The sequence below is a fragment of the Pseudochaenichthys georgianus genome, chromosome 14, assembly GCF_902827115.2.
Source record: "Pseudochaenichthys georgianus chromosome 14, fPseGeo1.2, whole genome shotgun sequence".
NCBI classification, from domain to species: domain Eukaryota; kingdom Metazoa; phylum Chordata; class Actinopteri; order Perciformes; family Channichthyidae; genus Pseudochaenichthys; species Pseudochaenichthys georgianus.
In genome coordinates, this window is record NC_047516.1 from 34872300 (window position 1) to 34894067 (window position 21768).

The window sequence follows — 21768 nt, forward strand, 5'->3', positions numbered from 1 at the left end:
AGAACGTATTACTCTTTTAAACTATTTTAAAAAGAGTTGCCGTTCGCAAGAGAATATACTTCTTCTCTGTGTTAAAAACCACTTATACTAAAAGTATTCTATGTACATAGCTACACAATACTCCCATTTGAACAGCCCACTCTTTACGTACATATGTGCACATAAACAAAAAAAAACAATAGTTCTGAATTGCAAATTTCAAGCTGATCTAAAAAGAACATTCACTGGATTTCTGCTGCCATTCCAAGATCAGGTGTATCCTCAAAGAGGACCTTCAAGTCACCCTCCAGCTCTTCAAACACTATGACCTTATAATTCAAACAAAAAAGAGAGACAAAGAAGAGAGTTAGAGCTTTGAGACATGACTCTGACTAGCTGGGGTCAAATGAATCTACCATTACAATGACAATGAGAATTAAGTGTATTTCGAGAAGTCTGAAGCTATTCATTTAACAAATGCTGTTTTGTTAACATTTGTACCTGGTTGATTCCACTATTGATAAAGGGGCCGGGGAGGTAGAGAGCCTGCTGGGGGCCAATCGACCAGTAGCGGCCCAGATTAATACCGTTGATAAACACCGCGCCTTTCTCCCAAGCCTGTGGAGCCAAAGACATGGTTTCACAACGCAATCATGAAGTATTTCTTTTAAAAAACACACTAAAACTTTTACGTGGCATACAACTATGAGTTTCATTTAACTTACTGGCAGCTTCACAAACGTGTCACTCGGATACCCGTATGCAAACAGCCTTCCCATGAAAAATCCAGGGAAGCTAGGAGTTTCAGGGAGGGATTTCCAAGGTGCCTGATAGAGACTGAAAAAAAGGTTTCCATTTAAACACAGTATTACAGCATAATGAAAGGGAAATGCTTTCATTTAAATAAAGCGTACAAACCTATCAATAAAGCCAGGTTTCATATCCAGGCTGTAAATTGTAAAATCCCGCAAGGGGAAGTTGTTTAATAAAATGTCTCCCACAAGGCCTGCAAGAACATAAATCAAAATGAGCTTGTACAATACCTGCTGAGTGCTTGAGTAATTTAACAGCTGGCATGGTAATGAACTGCATATTGTCTGTAGATCACCTTTATGTTGTTTGTCAAGGTCCCTTCCCTGATGGACTCTTCCACAGTTCTCCACCAGCAAACTTAAGGTGCGTCGTCCCTGTAAGGATGGATTGTGTTTTTTTTCTTTTAAAGCGTTTACCAGTCAAGATGCCGACACTTCAGAATCCTTCCAATCAATTACTATGAATGAGTTGTACATTAGATAATGGACATTTGGCCTTCATGGTCAAACTTGAAGCCATACCTTACCACCAGGAACTGCAAGCTCCAGGTTCTGGCGCTTGAAAAGGCCGATGTAGCTTCTGTCTACGAATACCTAGGGAGAAAAATATTGATGTTGATTAAATTATATTATAATTCATAACATGAGATTGGTTCAAAAGATCTCATGAAAGAACAACAAAGAATTGAGGATACCCGGCCCGGAGGAAGCCCGGGGTCCCCTTCTGGAGCCAGGTCCAGAAGGAGGACTCGTCGGCGAGCGTCTGGTGGCCGGGCTTGCCACGGAGTAATTGCCACGAAAAAGCAACGTGGGCAACACCTCCGCTACTCCATCCCGCGGGCCCACCACCTACGGGAAACAGCGATGGGGTCGGGTGCGCTGCCAGAAGGGTGGCAGTGAAAGCAGAGGGTCTCGACGGACCAGACCCGGGCGGCAGAAGCTGGCTTTGGGGGGGAAGGAGCCGGAGCTTGTGCGGGAGGTGGAGCGTTACCAGTTGGATCTGGTTGGGCTCACCTCTACGCACAGCGTCGGCTCTGGAACCTTACTTCTGGATAGAGGTTGGACTCTATTCTTCTCCGGAGTTGCTCAAGGTGTGAGGCGCCGGGCGGGTGTGGAGATACTCACAAGTCCTCGGTTGGATGCTTCGTTGTTGGAGTTTACCCCAGTGGACGAGAGGGTCGCCTCCCTACGCCTGCGGGTTATGGGGGGGGGGGGGGGGGGGGGGGATTCTGACTGTTGTGTGTGCTTATGCACCAAACAGCAGTTCAGATTTCCTTCTTGGAGACCCTGGAAAAAGTCCTGTATGGGGCTCCTGAAAGGGACTCTTTAATGTTGCTGGGAGACTTCAACGCACATGTGGGCAATGATGGAGACACTTAGAGGGGCGTGATTGGGAGGAACGGCCCCCCTGATCTGAACCGGAGTGGTGGTTTGTTACTGGACTTCTGTGCTAGTGATGGATTGGCCATAACAAACACCATGTTCGAACATAAGGATGCTCATAAGTATACGTGGTACCAGAGCACCCTAGGCAACCTATACAATTAACCATTGTTGTTCTCTACCGTCCACCAGGCGCCTTGGGAGACTTCTTGGATGAATTAGATAATCTCCTCTCACACATCCCTGAAACTGGCCCTCCTGCTGTACTTCTCGGAAACTTCAACCTCCAGACGGGGAAGATAGACAAACTAACATCTCTGTTAACCACCTTTGCTTTCTCACTGTCTCCATTCCCACCAACTCATAAAGCTGGCAATGTCCTTGATCTCATATTCTCAAGGAACTGCACTACTTCTAACCTCTCTGTAAACCCGCTCCACACATCCGATCACTTCTTCATTTCATTCTCTCTACCCCTTTCCAAACATAACAAACTAATCTCTTCTCATCCTGCACCTGTCCGCCGTAACCTCCGTTCCCTCTCCCCCTCTACCTTTGCCTCCTCGGTGCTCTCAGCCCTCCCTTCCTCTGACTCGTTCCAACTCCTGCCTCCAAACTCTGCTGCAGAAACTCTCCTCTCTACTCTCTCATCCTCTCTGGACTCTCTCTGTCCTCTCACATCTCGGCAGGCTCGTCAGTCCCCTCCTACTCCCTGGCTAAATGACGCACTGCGTGCTAATAGAACCGTCCTTCGGGCAGCAGAGGGGAAACGGTGGAAATCCAAACACCATGACGACCTCTTAACCTATCAGGCTCTCCTCTCCTCTTTCTCTGCTTCGATCTCTCAGGCAAAAAGCACCTTCTTTCAAGATAAGATCCAATCTTCCTATTCCAATCCCAAAAACTATTTTCCATCTTCTCCACCCTCTTGGACCCTCCCAAAGCCCCTCCCCCCTCCTCACTTCTGTCAAGCGACTTTGTTAACCACTTTGAAAAAAAGGTTGATGATATTCGCTCTTCTTTTTCTGACTCACCTTTACTCACCGCTGGGTCACCAGACCCTCCTTTCACCCACACACTAACTTCCTTTTCCCCTCTCTCCACGTGAGGTTCTTACCCTCATTACCTCTGCCCGCCCCACCACCTGTCCTCTGGACCCTATCCCTTCAAACCTCCTTCAGACTATCGCTCCTGATATTCTATCGTTTCTCACCCATTTCATCAACACTTCTCTAACTTCTGGTCACTTTCCAAATAGTCTTAAGGAGGCAAGAGTAAACCCTCTCCTAAAGAAACCCACTCTCAACCCGTCTGATGTTATAAACTACAGGCCTGTCTCTCTCCTCCCGTTCCCGTCTAAAACACTTGAACGCGCTGTCTTTAAACAACTCTCCTGTTATCTCCATCAGAACAACCTTCTGGATCCGCACCAGTCTGGTTTCAAGGCAGCTCACTCCACAGAAACTGCTCTCATTGCTGTCACTGAGGAACTGCACACTGCTAAAGCAGCATCCCTCTCCTCTGTCATCATCCTGTTGGACCCGTCTGCTGCATTCGACACTGTGAACCATCAGATCCTCCTTCGCACTCTCCAAGAACTTGGAGTTTCAGGCTCTGCAATTTCCCTCCTCACCTCATACCTCAAAGACCGTACCTACAGGGTAACTTGGAGAGGGTCCGAGTCCGACCCTTGTCAATTAACTACAGGGGTCCCTCAGGGCTCTGTTCTTGGTCCCCTCCTCTTCTCCCTGTACACAAACTCGCTCGGATCAGTCATTAGCCCGCATGGTTTTTCATACCACTGCTACGCTGACGACACCCAATTAATTCTGTCCTTTCCCCGCTCAGAGACCCAGGTCGTCGCACGCATCTCTGCTTGTCTAGCTGACATCTCTCAGTGGATGTCTGCTCATCACCTCAAGCTTGACAAGACTGAACTGCTTTTCCTTCCGGGAAAAGATTGTCCCACTCTTGACCTGACAATCAACATCGGCACCTCTGTTGTTTCCCGACTCAGACTGCAAGGAATCTGGGTGTGATCCTAGATAACAACCTGTCCTTCACTGCAAACATCGCTGCTACAACCCGTTGCTGCAGATACACGCTTTACAACATCAGGAAGATACGTCCCCAGCTGACCCAAAAAGCCACGCAGGTTCTGGTCCAGGCTCTCGTCACCTCACGCCTAGACTACTGCAACTCCCTCCTGGCTGGTCTACCTGCATGTGCCATCCAACCTCTGCAGCTCATCCAGAATGCAGCGGCTAGTCTGGTCTTCAACCTTCCTAACTTTTCCCACACCACTCCGCTCCTCCGCTCCCTCCACTGGCTTCCAGTAACTGCTAGAATCCACTTCAAGACACTGGTACTTGCATACCATGCTGCGAATGGATCTGGCCCCTCCTACATCCAGGACATGGTTAAACCGTACACCCCAGCACGTGCACTCCCGCACTGTGAGGCGGACCCAAGTTCCCATCAGCAAAAACACGTGGGTTTGCTATCCTGGCTCCAAAATGGTGGAATGAGCTCCCCATTGACATCAGGACAGCAGAAAGCCTGCACATCTTCCGCCGCAGACTGAAAACTCATCTCTTTCGACTCCACTTCGAGCGATATAACTATTAACAAAGAACTGCTAACAGAGCACTTATATACTAATAAAGGACTGGCTTATCTATAGCCAGTTGAGTAGCAACAGCTCTATGAAACCTGATGTACTTATATGATTATGTTTTCTTCAAGGTTGTGTCTTCCTGGTCGAATGTACTTAGTGTAAGTCACTTTGGATAAAAGCATCAGCTAAATGCAATGTAATGTAATGTAGGCAGAAGGTCCATGATCGATTTCGTTATCGTATCATCGGAGCTGAGGCCGTATGTTTTGGAAACTCGGGTAAAGAGAGGGGCGGAGTTGTCAACTGATCACCATCTGGTGGTGAGTTGGGTCGAGTGGCGGGGAAGCCTCTGGATAGACCTGGTAAGCCAGAACGTGTAGTTCGGGTGAACTGGGAACATCTCGAGGAGGCCCAAGTTCAGGAGGTCTTCAACTCACACCTCCGGCGGAGCTTTTCGGGCATTCCTGTGGAGGTTGGGGACATTGAACCAGAGTGGTCGGTGTTCAAAGCCTCTATTGCCGAAGCCGCGGCGGTGAGCTGTGGTCTCAAGGTCTTAGGTGCCTCAAGGGGCGGTAACCCTCGAACCTCCTGGTGGACACCGGTGGTCAGGGAAGCCGTCCGACTGAAGAAGGAGGCCTTCAGGGATTTGTTATCCCGGGGGACTCCCGAGGCAGTTGCAAGGTACCGACAGGCCCGAAGGGCAGCAGCCTCAGCCGTGGCCGAGGCAAAGCAGCGGGTGTGGGAGAAGTTCGGAGAAGACATGGAAAAGGACTTTCGGGTGGCACCAAAGTTGTTCTGGAAAACTGTCCGACACCTCAGGAGGGGGAAGCAGGGAACCATCCAAGCTGTGTACAGTAAGGATGGGACGTTGTTGACCTCAACTGATGGAGTGTTAGGGCGTTGGAAGGAACACTTTGAGGAACTCCTGAACCCGACAACTCCGCCCTCTATGTTAGAGGCGGAGATGGAGTATGACGGGGGATCAACACCAATCTCCCGGGGGGAGGTCACTGAGGTCGTCAAACAACTCCACAGTGGCAAAGCCCCGGGGGTGGATGAGATCCGCCCAGAAATGCTGAAGGCTCTGGGTGTTGAGGGACTGTCCTGGTTGACACGTCTCATCAACGTTGCGTAGAAGTCGGAAACAGTACCGAAGGAGTGGCAGACCGGGGTGGTGGTTCCCCTTTTCAAAAAGGGGGATCAGAGGGTGTGTGCCAATTACAGAGGCATCACACTACTCAGCCTCCCCGGGAAAGTGTACTCTAAGGTACTCGAAAGGAGGGTCAGGCCGATTATCGAACCTCAGATTGAGGAGGAACAATGCGGATTCCGTCCTGGTCGTGGAATGACGGAACAGCTTTTTACTCTCGCAAGGATCCTGGAGGGGGCCTGGGAGTAAGTACGCTTATCCGGTCTACATGTGTTTTGTAGACTTGGAGAAGGCTGCGCCCTGCCAACGGAGTCCCGCGCCCCGCCTGCAATTCAAGGTGTTTTTTTTTTTTTTTTTTTAAATATCCCCAAATTGCAACTGAAGTAATCTATCTACGGTCACTTTTCACATTGAACATGTGCTCTTTTATTAAATAAACTAAACGCCTATGTTATTTATCCAATGTATGTGCATGTTTCAGTTTCCACTGCTTTGCATATACACATTCTCCCTCCGCTTCTGTTTCTCCCCCCCCCCCCCCCCCCACATACACACGAATGCACACACTCACAATCAGAGACAAGAGCGGAGGAAAGGAGGAGAACAACAAAGTGTAAAAAAGTCAAACAAATCTGCATTATTGCCCCGAGCTCTGCTGTCTGCCCGTTTGTGTCCGCCCCCGTTTCAAATTCGTTTATTATTATTTTTTAACCGCAAGCCGTTATCGTCACGGAGGAGAAGGACACACACAACTTGCCCAGGTGGATGCGTTGTTGAACGCAACAACGAACGAAGCGTGCGCATTCTAAAAATAGCTCACAGATGGTGAGCAGGTACCGCGGTTTTGAACTACAGTATTGAATTTGACAGAAAACAACAATGAAACCCCAGCAGAAAAATAGTCTAATGAGTTGGGTGAAAAAAAAGACAGGAGATGTGAGTTGGTTTATTCAGTAAATTAGCTCAGGATAATTGGATGTTCTGTCTACACCTGTTGATGTGAGGCTAATGCAGGATTTGCTAGCTTGATGCTACCGGCATTTAGCGGCAGTGACTCAACAAATTGCCTCTTAAAATGTATCGTCAGCAATGTATGACAAGCAGACTGCGTGTTTAATGTTAGACTCACACCAATAGCTCAATATGATCATAACACGATTGCTTTCATATCAGAGATCAGATAATAATAATAAATTATATTTCTATAGCGCTTTTCTTGAACCCAAAGACGCTTTACATTTGGGAGGGAGGGTAGACAAACAAAACCAAACCAAAAAGAAACAAAGAAACAAAACAAAACAGGTGGAGCTACCTCCAGCAATAGAGGATGAGGCAGAGAGAAGCAGCAGCAGCATATGGTTGCAGCAGGTATGTTATATGCTGTAGTCAGGTGATTTAAATGTATCAATGAAAGGAAGAAGTGTAGGCTACATGCAGGCCCGGACTGGCCATCGGGAGGACCAGGAGGTTTCCCGATGGCCTGGCCTTTTTAATATATGTATTGTGAACGCAACGCTGCGCAAATGTGGGTCTGACTTTGCCTGACAGAGGGTGACTGGCTGTCTACATGATGTGGCCTGCCGACACGGCCACTTTCATACAGATTATACACTAATGCCCTCGATTGGTCTCTGTGTGTCATTCGAGCTCGGGAGGGTGTGTATGTGTGGCGCAAGCGAGAGAGAAAGCGCGCGCACCGGTTACGTGTATTGTTGTTGTTACCATCTGGTGCTAGCTAGCTGCGCTAACGGATATAATGAGCTGTCAACAAGGTGGAGGAGAGTCCTCTGCTGTCAGACTGAGAGACTGATAACTACAGCTCAGGCGAGGTAAAGGACTCTTGAGTGTTTAGATAGTTAACTTAGTAAACATAAAAAACATCACCCGGACTGCCTTCTTCCATATCCGCAACATTTCCAGACTCCGCCCATCCCTTTCACAATCCACCACCGAAATCCTGGTTAATGCATTTGTCACATCCCGGATTGACCACTGTAATGCTATCCTCTCTGGCCTACCCACAAAACTACTCAACAGACTCCAAATCATTCAAAACTCGGCTGCCCGGATCATTACCTGTACCAAATCGTCTGACCACATCACCCCCATCCTCATCCAACTTCACTGGCTCCCTGTTCAGCACCGGATTGACTACAAAAACCTTCTGCTTACATACAAAGCCCTCAACAACCTCACCCCCACCTATCTCTCAAACTTCCTCCAGGAATACACCCCCTCCCGCTCCCTGCGCTCATCTTCAGCCGGACTCCTGACTGTCCCCACCTCCCGCCTTAGCACCATGGGAGCCAGGGCTTTTAGCTGCACCGCACCCAGGCTCTGGAACTTTCTGCCTCCACACATCAAACAGTCTGACTCCATCACGACATTCAAATCCCACCTCAAAACCTACCTGTTTAAACTGGCCTACTCACTCTAAAACACATTCAACCTGCTATCACAGATCCCCCTCTCACTCCGTCACTCCACACTCTTGTCTTGCCTGTTTTATGCTTTTATGCTGCTGTATTGCCTTGTCGGTTCGATTAAATTGTGTTCCGTTTTTGTTTTAGCTGTTTTCACTTTTAAATGCACTGTAAGGCTACCTTGGGTGTCCTGAAAGGCGCCTCGAAATAAAACGTATTATTATTATTATTAGTCTGAGTTCTCTGTGAGTCTCAAACGGTTTGGTCACCATTTATGTAAACACATATTTCCATTTGAGGGGAGAGTGATTAGTAAAATATGCATGAATAATAAAAAAAAATGTTAACTAGGTGAAAAAAGGTAAGATAAACTTTAAAAACTTGTTGAGAGCTAAAACTAGTCTTTGCTGCTGCCTCAAAGAGGAGCGGGGGGGAGAGGGGGGAGACAGGTGAGGCTGATTCAGGAGCACAGACACTCACAAGTAACTATAAATGAACCAAAAACAAATAAACAAGTTTCAATGTTTTTTCATATTGGATATGGTATGTTATTGGTTATGGCCATGTACTTATGATTTTATGATTATTTAAATGTTACAGTTCTGTTTCATATGGGTGTAGTCTCTTTATTTCCCCCTCAAAGTGCATCAGATTGATGCATTTAAGTCCAACATTTAAAAAAAAAAAAATCTTACCGGGGGAGCATGCCTCCGGACCTCCCTAGAGGATTTCAGGTCCACCCCCACTTAAAATATGTTCACATAGATAGGTTCCTAAATAGATTTGCACAGCAACGCCTAACTATATTTGCACAGCAACGCTGTATATATTGACAAATAAATCCAGGAAAATGGCACAAAAGAAAACTGGTAGTGGCCTGGCTGGGTGTATAATTCCCGGCCTGATTTATTGTCCCAGTCCGGCCCTGGCTACATGATAAAAAGGGAATACAGTTTGAATACAGTGTAACACTGTACTTTATTACTTTTTAATGTACAAATACTTTGTTACTATAAGATATCAATAACAATAATCCACAGCTCCTCTCTCTGCTCCAGAGGATAAAAAAAATTCTTTTTCCGGCCATCATACCCGAGCAGCACCCTGCCAAGGCAGTAAACCTAGGGGAAACACTGAATAAGTATATAAATTGTCCAAAGAGGTTGTATTCTACAGTCTGCCTGAATGGAGTCATGGCGTAGGTGTGTAGTGTGATTCTGTGTAGTTTATTTATGGCATCCCGTTGGATTTGACGTCATCTGAACAGGACATTGCGCGATCACTGCTTGATAGCGCGCGAAGGTCCGTTTACGCCGGTTGTTAAACAACATCGTTATGGGGAAATGCAAGTCTGCGTCCAAATGGTTGGAAGATAAGGAGGAAAGACAATCAATACTGTATATAGTAAATGTGAGGTAAAGTGTGTCGCCAATGTAACCGGTTAAAACTCCAAGTGGAGATGAGGTCTTAAAATATATGGAAAGGGTTTAAAAAAGGTATTAAATCTGACTTCAGGATTCCTGCATATACCCTGCCAAAGGTCAAACCTTTCCTGCATCTGCATTGGCGATTGAGCCCATTCTATAACAATAAAGACTCACTAGCGCTCGGTCTCGGACGTTATCCCCAGACTTCAACAACCCTCCGCTGGTGATGGTAGTTTCATACAGCGTGTATCCGTAGGACTGGCCGTTCCCATTGTTCACAGGTAGATTCTCCATGCTCATTGGTTTGGGTGATTTAAATGGCTGCAAACATTTGAAGAAAATAAATTATCAAGGATTCAAAAGAATAATTATTTCATTACACATATATACAACTTATCTTACATAAAACATACTCCCTCAGTGAAGCTCAAAGCATCCCATAATGACAGGTGCTGGTACATGATGGCTGGTTCATAAGCCTCCCTGTAATGCAGGGCTGTCATGTCAGGTAAACTATCTCCTCCTGTACAACAAGGTCAAAGACAACATTAAAAGATATAGAAGATATTTTACGAGATAACTGCTACAAAACAACATCTTAAACATTGAAAATGATCATTATGTGGATTGTGTAACGAAGAAGAGGGTGAACATTTGTTTTTCTGATGTATATATGTTAAAAGCTTATAGACCAATATCTAAAACTGGATAAAGCCACTTAATATTGAAAAACATAGTACACGGATAAAAATACAATTATACCATTGGGTAAAATACTGTATTTACTAAGGTAAATCAAAATGCTAAAAATGCAATAAAATTAGCTCTATCAGAGAATGAGATTATGGAACAATAAATATTATCTGCATGTCGAGTGAATCAGAAAAATAAAATAAAAAATAATTACACATACAGGGGATTTGCTTTCGTATATGGTGCAAACAAAGACACAGAAAGCTCACTTTGGGTGTATCGGACTGTCTAACTAGTTATTTAAAATGTAAAACAACTATAACCTCAGTTTTTTATCCTTTTTTGTTGTTGTTGAGTGTTTTAGATCTGGTATTATCATCTCATCATACTGTTTGTCCTTTATGTGTATCTCTTATATAACATCAGGCAAAGAGGTATGTCATGGAATGTAATCACATACTTTATTAAATGTAGTATTTATCTTACTGTTGTATCTGGAAAGTAGATCCCTGAGGAGATGGTATTTTGGAGTGTACTCCCCAGCTTCAGACAAGGGAGCATCATAATCTGAAAAACATCATGATTTAACATAGATAAACTATCATCTGCTGCCACCTGCTGGGCGTTAAGGTCAATGCTGTTCTGAAGACGAGGATCATTTCTTTAAGTCCTGACATGGAAGTGCTTCATCATTATAATAAAATCCTTGTAAATTTGCATCAGAGACTAAACTACTTTGTTTGTGAAAGGGCAGAATATAACCAACCGTAGCTGGGGACCAAAGCTTTGTAGGAAGGATCAGCCAGTGCTCCGCTCATGAAGCCAAAACTGGAGCCTCCGTGGAACATGTAGAGATTCACAGACATGCCTTGCCTCAGAATTTCTCTCACAGTGGAAACCATATCTGACAAGAATTTCAACAAGTTACATTTACAACCAATTAACTTCTTAAAAACATAAATGTACAACAGGAAATCACATTACAGTGTTTAACCCAAGTCAATTAAAGCATTTTGACCCTCTGCTGACCTCTTTGTCCCAGGCTAGAATAAATTAAAAGGAGATTGGCCTTCATTTTACATTTGCATTTCCATTGTTGTCATTTAGCTGGCGTTCTTCATGCAAAAAGGACAGCAGGACGAAAATAATAATTATGCAAATTACTGAGTGAGATAGGAAGCATTTGTTTACAGCAGGGTGACTTGATATTAATTCGGCTGGTGGGTAAGAAATATTTATGAAGAGAGTCAGTGGCCTAGAAAAAGCCATCAGAATAGACATAATAAATTGTCTTTTTGTCCTGTGGCATGAGAAACCAATGGCGTTCAATCTGAAAACAGCCTTACGTTAATTAGTTTTGTTTGTTGCTGAATTGGATTTTACCAATATGTCTTAGTAGATTTATTTCTGTCAAAAATGTACTTTAAAAGTGTTGCTGGTCAAAAAGCCACAAACAGACCAAGAAGAAGATTGTATTCTCCAGGGCACATGTGAATCACATTTCATGAACATGTTTGTGTTCCAGACCAAAACTGAAATAGTAAGTAATATTGGGAAACATTAAGACCTATATATGAAAAAGCAATGAACAATCTATTAAAGAATACAACTTGCAAAAAAAACATTTAATTGAATGTTTTGAAGTGATCTAGGGAACTTCCATCAAATCTGCTAAATGTATCCAGCATATTTGTATTTGTTATGACCTTTGTTAGATAATTGAGAAACCAAAAAATGAGGGAAGGGAGAAAGGGGAATATCATGCAACAAAAGCGCAGGAACTATATTTTTTGTACAATGCTGCTAATTATTATGATTTTCATTTTATTATAATTGTTATAGCAGGGATGTGCACTTATTTGATTTAATTAATGTTTGTTTGCCTCTTTTTTATATGTTAGCCTTTTTGTATGTGTCTTTTTGTCTGCACTGTCCTTTTGCTGTAACAATGTCATTTTACCAGCTGAATCAAGGATTTTCAGTTTCAGATAAATGCATTCAAATTGAGTAGTATGAAAACAAAATCGCCATATATAAAAAATTCAGTGCAAGGATGGGGTAATTAGCAATACTTTTCCCTCTAAAAAGACACTGACAAAAATAACTGCCTTTCTTACCCTCTAGAGGAAGCACATGGTGGAGGTCCCCCCACACATCATATCCACCGGTCCAGTAGTCCATCACCATCATGGGGCTGTTAGGCTGACACAGTGCAGAAAATGTCCCACATTTGGCTCACTGTCCAGCGTTTAATCTGTTAACATGATATCTTCAATGTCAGAAAGTCACATATTGTGGAAAGTAAAGATACAGACCTGGATAGAGTTCAGATCCTGGATATCTCTCTGATTAAGCTTCTGCAGCTTCACTGATCTGATGGCTACAAGATAGGAGATCACAATGTATGTATGTATGTATGTATGTATGTGTGTGTGTATTATTAAACAGCCTCCATTATGCATTTAGGGTTGTCCTTTTCCTGTAGTGTGTTATATAGGTTTTAGTGCATGTAAATGGTCTGCATAGGCTAAAAGAGTTTCTCTCTTCTCACACACTCCCCACCTGCCTGAAACGCCTCCATTGGACTCATTTGTTTACTTCCGTAACATAGTGACATCACTACGTAAACATTTCACTTCTATTGGCTAGCGCTCAACACATTGTACGTGATATCTCTAAGCTGTTGACCAATCAGAGCAGATTGGGCTCTGGTTTCAGACAGATGGTGAAAATAGGTGCTGCAGCACAGGCAGTATGACACTACATACTGATATACACCTGAAAATGAGCAGAATATTACTTGTACCTCCATCCACACCTCCAGACTTTAATGTGTTGTGGTTATCTGATGTGAGCAAGAGCTCGCTGATCCCTCTGGTCTGTAAAGCCTTTCAAAATAAAAAGAAATGTTGCAAAAGAAAATATATGAACACTATCATAATGATCCATTCTATCATTATCAATCTCTTTTTATACAAGTATGTATTTTTACGCAGGTTTAAAGTGGCAATTTGAATTAAGCAAGCCTAATACATCACCTCTTTAATAAACAGCATGTAACTTTCGTCCTTTGCATATGAACCATACTCGTTTTCCACCTGCACTGCAATGATTGGACCTCCCTTCTTGAACTAAAAAAGATAAACAATGACAGTAGGTTATATGATCTAGACGTAAACCAGACTTGGTTATATCTCTCACAGGCTCCGCCCTCTACTGGACTATATGGGTACTACCTTATCATGCAAGCATTCACCTACTATACTGAGACTTCTATAGACGTAGCCGGCCCCGGGGCGGGCCTACCTGAATGCACGTGCATCTCACCGTATAAAAGGTGGCCTCGCCTCCTGACCGTCATCCCTTTCTCTTCAGCGAGCGGAAGTGAACACTGAGTAAAGATGTGAATAGAGAAAGAGAAGAAAAGTGGACTCACCACTCCTTAAGCCCCGGACCTGCCCGACATGCACTGGCCTGATCGCGGGGGCTGATCCGCAACGCCTGTGCTTCCAGTGCCTGGGGCCGGACCACACCGAAGACGGCCTAAGCCAGTTGCCGGCCTGCAACGCCTGCCGGATTATCCCTCGGCTAAACCGCCGACATTGTGGGGATCTTTTCCGGGTCCAGCGTTTAATCACTGTTAACATGATATCTTCAATGTCAGAAAGTCACATATTGTGGATAGAATAACCGCTCGGGTTACTGCATATGCGCCGCCTGCAGGGGTGGTTCTCCAGGCTGCGTTTAATTCCCAAGAGGCACACACGGCGGCTGGTGACCATCCCCCCCTCAGTGGAGGGCAACCTCTGGTTCTGGGGGTCCCCGGATCACCTCCGGATGGGGTCTCCACTGGGACGGGTGACCTCTTACATCACAGTGTTCACAGAGAACAGGATCAAATCAAATCAAGTTTTATTTATATAGCACATTTATAAACGATTTTTGGTCGAGCCAAAGTGCTGTACATATAATAAAAATAGCCTACAGCAAATACAACAGCACAGATTGTGCTGGGGTGGGACCTGCCTGAAGAGGGCTATAGGTGAGCGCTGGTCTAACAGAAACACGGCACAGCAGCCCCCTAGAGCTACGGGCAGTAGTGTTGGTCCTCCAGCATTTCATGCCCCTAATTCAGGGGAGACATGTAATGGTCAGGAGCGACAACAGCACCACAGTGGCATACATCAACAGGCAGGGGGGAGTCCGCTCCGCTGCCTTGTTGACCACAGCGGAGAAACTGTGGTTATGGGCTTCAGAGGTGGTTTTATCTCTGAGAGCCCTCCACATCCCGGGACTGGAGAACAGGGGGGCCGACCTCAGGTCGAGGGGCGCCCAGTTCGGGAGAGCGGAAGTGGATCTGTTCGCCAGCCGGCGCAACAGCCACTGTGCCCTGTGGTTCTCCATGGCTCTGAGCGACGACCCACCTTTGGGGGTGGACGCGTTCGCACACGAGCCATGGCTAAGAAAGCTGCTCTACGCCTTTCCACCGCTACGTCTCATTCTCCCTCTCCTGGGGAGAGTGAGGCGAGAACGTCTGTCAGTCATCCTAGTAGCACCGGATCGCTCAGAAATGACACAGATGAAGGTGGGCCAGCCCTGGGCGGTTCCCCAGTTCTGGGGGGCGATGTCTCAAGAGGCAGGTGCAATCGGAGCGTTACCCACTCTGGGCCAACCTCTTCAGGCTTGGCTCTTGAGAGGGACAGGCTGAGAAAGGGTGGATTGACTGACAGTGTTATTCAGTCTATCCAGGCAGCTAGAGCGGGATACACCACAGCCTGTTACCGGCCGAAGTGGCTAGGATTCCAGCGATGGTGTGAGGAGCGGAGAATAGAGCCCCTATCTTGTGAGTTGGGCTCTATTGTATCCTACTTACAGGTACTGGTGGACAGAGGGCTTGCTCATTCTACAGTGAAAGTATATGCATCAGCCATCTCGTCCTGCCATGAGGGATTTGACGGCAGGTCAGCCTTTTTCTCAGCCACTGATGTCGCGGTTTTTAGAGGGGGTCAGGAGGATGCGCCCAGTAGTGCACGCCTCCGCCCCGCAGTGGGACCTGCCGTTGGTGCTCGAGGCTCTGGTCACATAACCATTTGAGCCTCTGGAACTCTCCTCCCTGAAAGCACTGTCGTGGAAGACAGCGTTGCTACTTGCCTTAACGTCAGCCAAGAGAGTGTCCGAGTTAACCGCTCTGTCGATGCACCCGAGTTGCTTGTTGATTCGGGGTGACCGGAGCGGGGCGACACTCAGACCGAACCCCTCCTTTGTCCCCAAGAGACTAAGGAGTGCGTTCAGGTCGAGGGCTATTCAGTTAGGGGGTTTAGTCTTCCACCCCATAGTGGGGCCAGGGAAGCTAAATTGCACCTCCTCTGCCCGGTGCGTGCGCTAGCATGTCATGTGGAGCGCACGGACGCACTGGAAAGCTGTTTGTGTGCTTCGGGGGCGGGGTGACCGGGAGAGCTCTGTCCACGAAACGCCTCGCAGGCTAGCTCTGCGAAGGCATTGCACATGCCTACGAGCAGACGGGGAGAGCCTGCCCCAAGGGGGTCCGTGCGCACTCCACACGGCTGTGGCTGTGTCAATAGCCTTATTCAACGGTGTGAGTGTGGAAGATAAATGCACGGCGGCGTCTTGGTCAACGCCAGGCCCCTTCATAAAGTTGTATCTCTTGGACATGTCTGGCTCTTTCTCCTCATCTGTGCTTGCTGGGGCAACACAGGACTGGTGAGGAAGGGCTGGGGGTCAGTGGGCATCTGACCCCCTCCCCGGGCGTAAATGCGCTTACGTTTTTTCCGGGCCCCCTGGAGGGTCGCGGGGGACGTAGTGCGCACTGGGCCCTTACGGGGCTGGAGGGCTCGCCTCGCCTGCCGGGGGGCAGGAGGAGAGAGCCCTCCACACTATAGTCCGCACACACTCTGCACGGGGTCAGTGTCTGAGTGTGGGGAACATGGGGGCCCTTGCGCTCTCCCCGTGTTCCTTAGGGACTCGGTGGTGCATAGTGAACCCATACAAGGCTGGGGACTTTCTCCGTCTGCCAATAGGCGGACGGGGGGGAGCCCTCAGCACTGTTTCCGAGCACACTTTTCGCTAGGTTAGCGCGTCAGGGTGTGCTCTGTCAGCCGCAGCCCGGACTTCTCCACGGTTACAACCGAGGGAGAGGTGAGTGAGGCGCAGCGGCTGCTAAAGCCGGTCAGGGACAGTGAGGTGGAACGGTGTGTTGGACAACAGTGCGTGTATACATCGGGGCTCCGCCCACTGTACCCATATAGTTCAGTAGAGGGCGGTGCCTGTGAGAGATATAACGAGGGCTTACGTATGGTAACCTTTGTTATATAAGCACAGGCGGAGCCCTCTACTTGGGGCACTGTCTGTCCTATATCACTCACTGAAGAGAGGTGTAGGATGACGGTCAGGAGGTGAGGCCTCCTTTTATACGGTGAGATGCGCGCGCATTCAGGTAGGCCCGCCCAGGGGCCGGCTACGTCTATATAAATCTCAGTAGGTGAATGCTTGCATGATAAGGTAGTACCCATAGAGTCCAGCAGAGGACTCCGCCCGTGCTTAAATGGCAAGGGTTACAATACGTAACCCCTCGTTTCAGCTTTAGTGACTAATACTGACCTGCAGTGGAACCACTTTTGGTATGAGTTTGTCAAAGTAAGTATTGACAGCATCAGTGAAGCCTGGGCAAGTGGTTCTGAGTTTCATGCTGCCATCACGGAGGAGCCAGCTGCAAAGACACAGGAAACAAGAAGCTTAGTTATTCCTGAAGCCAAGAGCAGCCAGAACAACAGAGGCACAGTAAGGCTTAGCATGAATTCATTCAGGAATTTAAGAATTGTAAATTGCTGGACAATGCTTCAATGTCTTCCCTTACAGCAACATGTGATTTATTCAGCTCACTCACCTCAAAAGTAGCAACTTTATGTTTCAGCTAGATTGATTTTGCGCTGCTGATATAAAGTTACATACAAATGAAATACCTTCATTCAACGATATCAACTTTTTGGACCTACTTTGGGTTTGAATGTATATACCCTATTTGTAGTTTATTTAGCGGTAGTACGTTAGTGGGTATGTCTTTTCTAATGTATTCTTTATAGTTTTATATTGTCTATTTTGTATTTTTTACTATGTAGATATAAATGTTTTTTGTTTTTTTTAAGTATATATTTACTGTTTGTCTATTTTGTATTTATGTGCATGAACTTTTTACATGCTGCTGTAACAAAACATTGCCAATTTAGGATAAAAAAGTATATCTAATCTAATTCAATTTATATAAATCTGCATCCTTGTTTTATACATACAAAGAAAAAAATGTCTAGATGCAATCCTGTATACATTTAGGTATTCATTTTAAATGTAATGTAAAGAATACTACCTTGGCAGCCCTCCTAGATCCAGCTCAGAGGAAATGTAGGGCCCTGGACGTAAAATCACCCACAGTCCCAGTTCAGCAGCGAGGTTAATATAGGCTCTGAAACCGGATAAGACAATGAATTAGCATTTTCTATTTAAAAACAAGTTTAGACCCAAAGTGAGCTCCATATCGTGTTGTTGTGGGAGTATGAAATGTGCTTTATGAAACTGTGACAGGCTTAAGTGTCCCTGTTCACTCGTCACCACAGAGTTGTTAATTGCAGGACAAGCTCATGTTGTCTGGAATATGCTGCTGTTGTCAGGTGGGGCCTCAAGGCCCCCCCTCCTCCGAGACCTGGGGCTTGGATAATGAGAAGAAGAAGAAGAGGAGAGTATTCCCAGCACACCTTAGAGCAGGTAATACTGTCAGAGCAGCAGGAGAGCTGGTGCAAGATGTTTTCATTCTTATTAGGGACATATGAACACTGAAAAAACTGAAACGTTGACTTAACTTAATATTATAGCTTTCAACTATCTTAATATATTTATGTGAAATGTGTTGACAATACACATTTAATTAAAGTCAATGTTTCAGTTTTTTCAGTTTAGGTTAATTTGGTTTAATGAAAGCTTGGGCAGCAATTCCATAAGAAATAAAGTGTAGTGATTTATCATGAATTGAATAACACTCCCCCTTACTCTAAATCCAGCTGTGTGTGGAAGGTGAACACCCCTCTCTCTGGCTGGTGCAGACTCCACGGCACATACCTGCAAGGATACATGATGTTGTTTGTTAACATTCAAGCAGCAGAGGTTAAAGTAGAAGTACCAGGGTGAAGGAATACTGTTACAAGTAAAAGTCCTGTATTCAAAATGTTACTCAAATAAAAGTAGAAAAGTATTAGCATCAAAATATACTTAAAAAAAGTAGTCATTGTGCAGATTGGTCCATTTTAGAATAATATATATGATATGTTCTATAATGATTGATCATTAACGTGTTCTCAAAGCTGGTAAAGGTGCAGCTAGTTTGAATGACTTTGTATACTGCAGGGTAGCTTGTGAATTTACTCCAGGTGGAACTAAAGACTTGATTATATTTCACATCATTAATCCAAATCTGTAAAGTAACTAAAGGTATTAAATACATGTAGTGGCGTAAAAGAACCCCATTCAACTCTGAATTGGAGTGGAGTAGAGGTAGTACAAAATTCAAATACTCAAGTAAAGTATAAGTCTCAAAATGTTACTTAAGTACAGTACTTGAGAAGATGTACTTAGTTACTTTACACCACTGTCAAGCAGGGACCAGTCTTGGGAAACAATCACATTCATAGTAGTGTTCCTACGTAGTGAGAGTGTTGAGACCACAAGCCTTCATCTTCATCAGCCGGTCCCTCCAGTAGGCCCTGGGCACCCGGAAATAGTGGATGGATCCCCCGATGATGCGGAAGGGCTCTCCCTCCAGGGTGAGCTGGGACGAGTTGGTGCTCAGACCCAGCTTCTTGCTCATGATCCGCCCCCCTGCTGGCAGCCTGAGAGAAGAGTTCCTGTGTCTTACTCACATAGTGAAGAACATAGGCTATTGTGCTTTGAAAGACCACATGACATGCTAGATAGGAAATGTTTGAGAAATGCAAAATAGCAAGAATATATTTGTATTGAGAAGCAAGAGTGACAGATGAGTTTAGTACTTCTTATTAACCTTTTAAACTATAATATACAATTTTTCTCTTGATATGTTGGCATCACACATCACATGCGGTAGTTAAAGTTGCTTTTATTCTAACTCCCTGTTTTACGCTAGGGTAGCTTTTACCAATAACATGGGCACAATAATAGTATTAATCCTAGAGGGATTTACTGTATCTGCGATAGTTTTGGTAGGCTATCAAATCATACTTTTTGTTAAAGCATATCCATATGTCCAGGCCTGCAGCATTGATTTCTTAATTTAGTGGATCATTTATTCACTGTCGGCACTGCATCAGGCCTACCAGCCTCAAAGTATCTCTAACTGAAACAATAATATTGAAAAATGTACTCACATGAGATATCTGTAAATGATGAAGCCAACAATGCCCAGGCAGATGAGTGCATATTTACTCTTGTGCCAATTTCTTATCCTCAAAAATGCCATCCAAAGAAAGTGAGATATTTTATTTGACAGAGGCAGCAGTCAGGTTAAGTCCACAGCAGCATCTGAGCACAGACGATGCTGGTATCAACAAGCACCGCCTCGTGGGAGGGGCAGAGCTATGGAAATCAAACACACCCTTAACACAACAGGCTTTGCATATGTGTGTATTGCTTCTCTGTAAAATGTATAGACGAGGATGACAAATGTAGTGCATCAAAAATGATTATTTTCTTAATAACAGTCATTTAATCAAACAAAAAACGTAAACTTTAGGTTTATCTAATGTTTAAAAATACGGTATATCACTGATTCTTGAGAGTCGGGACAAAACACTTTCTGAAAAACATTTTTTGAAAATGTACACTATATTGATTAGAGTTATATATTCATGTAGATTAAGATCTGTGCTATTTAACCATGTAAAGGTGCAGGCTGGAGGTTAAAACACATTTTTAATAAATGCACATGTTTACCTTAAAAATTTGATTTGTGTCAACTACGTCAGACACACTAAAAGTGTATAATTATATAATTATAATAGCCCAACAAGAATCCTAAGTTCTGATGTATGTTGTAATAGTGTTTAGTTACTCTTATATGCAATAAAATATAATATATAAACTAACGGCTTAATTTCACACTGTTAGGAATACACAGATTTAAAAAAAATTGCATTTTCAAACTTTATCTTTTATTTTGCCACTAAAGAAAACAAATTCTTAAGGGAATAAGACACAAGAGGGTGTAGATCTGATGATCCTTTATTACTTAAACAACAAAAACTGAAGAAAGAATTCGTTTTTTCACAGAAAAATTACAAAAACATAAATCTGAGATTGCTGATGAAGATCTGACGGTGTTGACAGGAAACTGACGGAGTTGACAAAATTGTATTTGCATTTCTGATTAATGAACAAATGCTTTTTTAAACAGATGGAAGTGACAATAGATTCATAAATAACAACTCCTTGTCTTATACTGAACATATTTTTCATTTAACTGAAATAAACAAACTGTAAATACAGCGTTTCAAACTATAACAAATTGCACCGTTTCCAACTATTACAAAAAATAAGTGAAGAAATGTAATTAAGCTAACAATCAGCCATAGGTGATGGTGCAAAACATGGCATACTTCAAAATTAGGAAAAATAAGAGAGCAGGAACACACGTGTTGAGGAGGTGCTTACATTGAAAAACACACTATGCTTTAAAGCATGAATGCAGTCACACAAGGGACTTGTGCCTTGAGCAGCAGGCGTCGGCCATGCTCACGCTCTATGAAGTCCATCACATCAGGGGCAATACTGTGGATCTCTCTTGTTCTTGATTGGACTGGTGATGCATTTCCCATTAGTTTCACTATGATGTCTTGAACTGGGCAGAAACAGACATCCTTCTTGCCACACTTGGGCTTAACCTTTGCTGTTGGACCATGGGGATGCAGAAATTCCACTTTCACATCTTGATGCTCAGTATCCACAGCAATGGTCTTGGCAAGCCACCAGTGGTCATCATATACTACTGCTAACCAGTCTCCATTATTAAGGCTGCTAACAGTCGTTACTGTCACAGTACCCTCAGGACCTTTCAATGGCTCCTCATCCAACTCTTCCATCTCCCCCCCCATCTCATTTTCCATCTCCTCCCACAACATGTTTAAAGGTCTTTTCTTTCTTGCCCTACGGGTATCACTCTGCTGTTCATCTGGGCCCTGAAAATAGAAGGTAGCTGGGCAGAAGCACTGGCAATCCAACATCTTGCTGCAAAAGCAGGATAGCTGTC

At 44.7% G+C, this 21768-nt stretch overlaps 1 protein-coding gene across 1 annotated transcript; it reads right to left on the reverse strand.

Moving 5' to 3' along the window:
- Positions 1-221: 221 nt before the first annotated feature.
- LOC117458942 (beta-galactosidase-1-like protein 2) lies at positions 222-19983 on the reverse strand. Its single transcript, XM_034099692.1, has 19 exons — positions 19892-19983; positions 19193-19378; positions 18543-18611; positions 17866-17961; positions 17103-17211; positions 13523-13615; positions 13291-13372; positions 12800-12864; positions 12602-12686; positions 11251-11388; positions 10971-11051; positions 10205-10314; positions 9966-10112; positions 1314-1385; positions 1088-1166; positions 898-985; positions 705-816; positions 481-597; positions 222-308 (listed from the first exon to the last, which is right to left on the reverse strand). Exons 1-19 carry the CDS (start codon positions 19981-19983, stop codon positions 222-224), a joined length of 1908 nt encoding a protein of 635 aa, XP_033955583.1.
- Between the last annotated feature and the right edge of the window lie 1785 nt (positions 19984-21768).

Coding starts and splice junctions, on each gene's coding strand:
- LOC117458942 (XM_034099692.1), bottom strand. CDS start 19,983: ATGGCATTTTTGAGGATAAGAAATTGGCACAAGAGTAAATATGCACTC. Junction 17,962..18,542: donor CACACACAGCTGGATTTAGA/GTAAGGGGGAGT, acceptor ATCCGGTTTCAG/AGCCTATATTAACCTCGCTG. Junction 10,315..10,970: donor TCTACTTTCCAGATACAACA/GTAAGATAAATA, acceptor CTTGTTGTACAG/GAGGAGATAGTTTACCTGAC.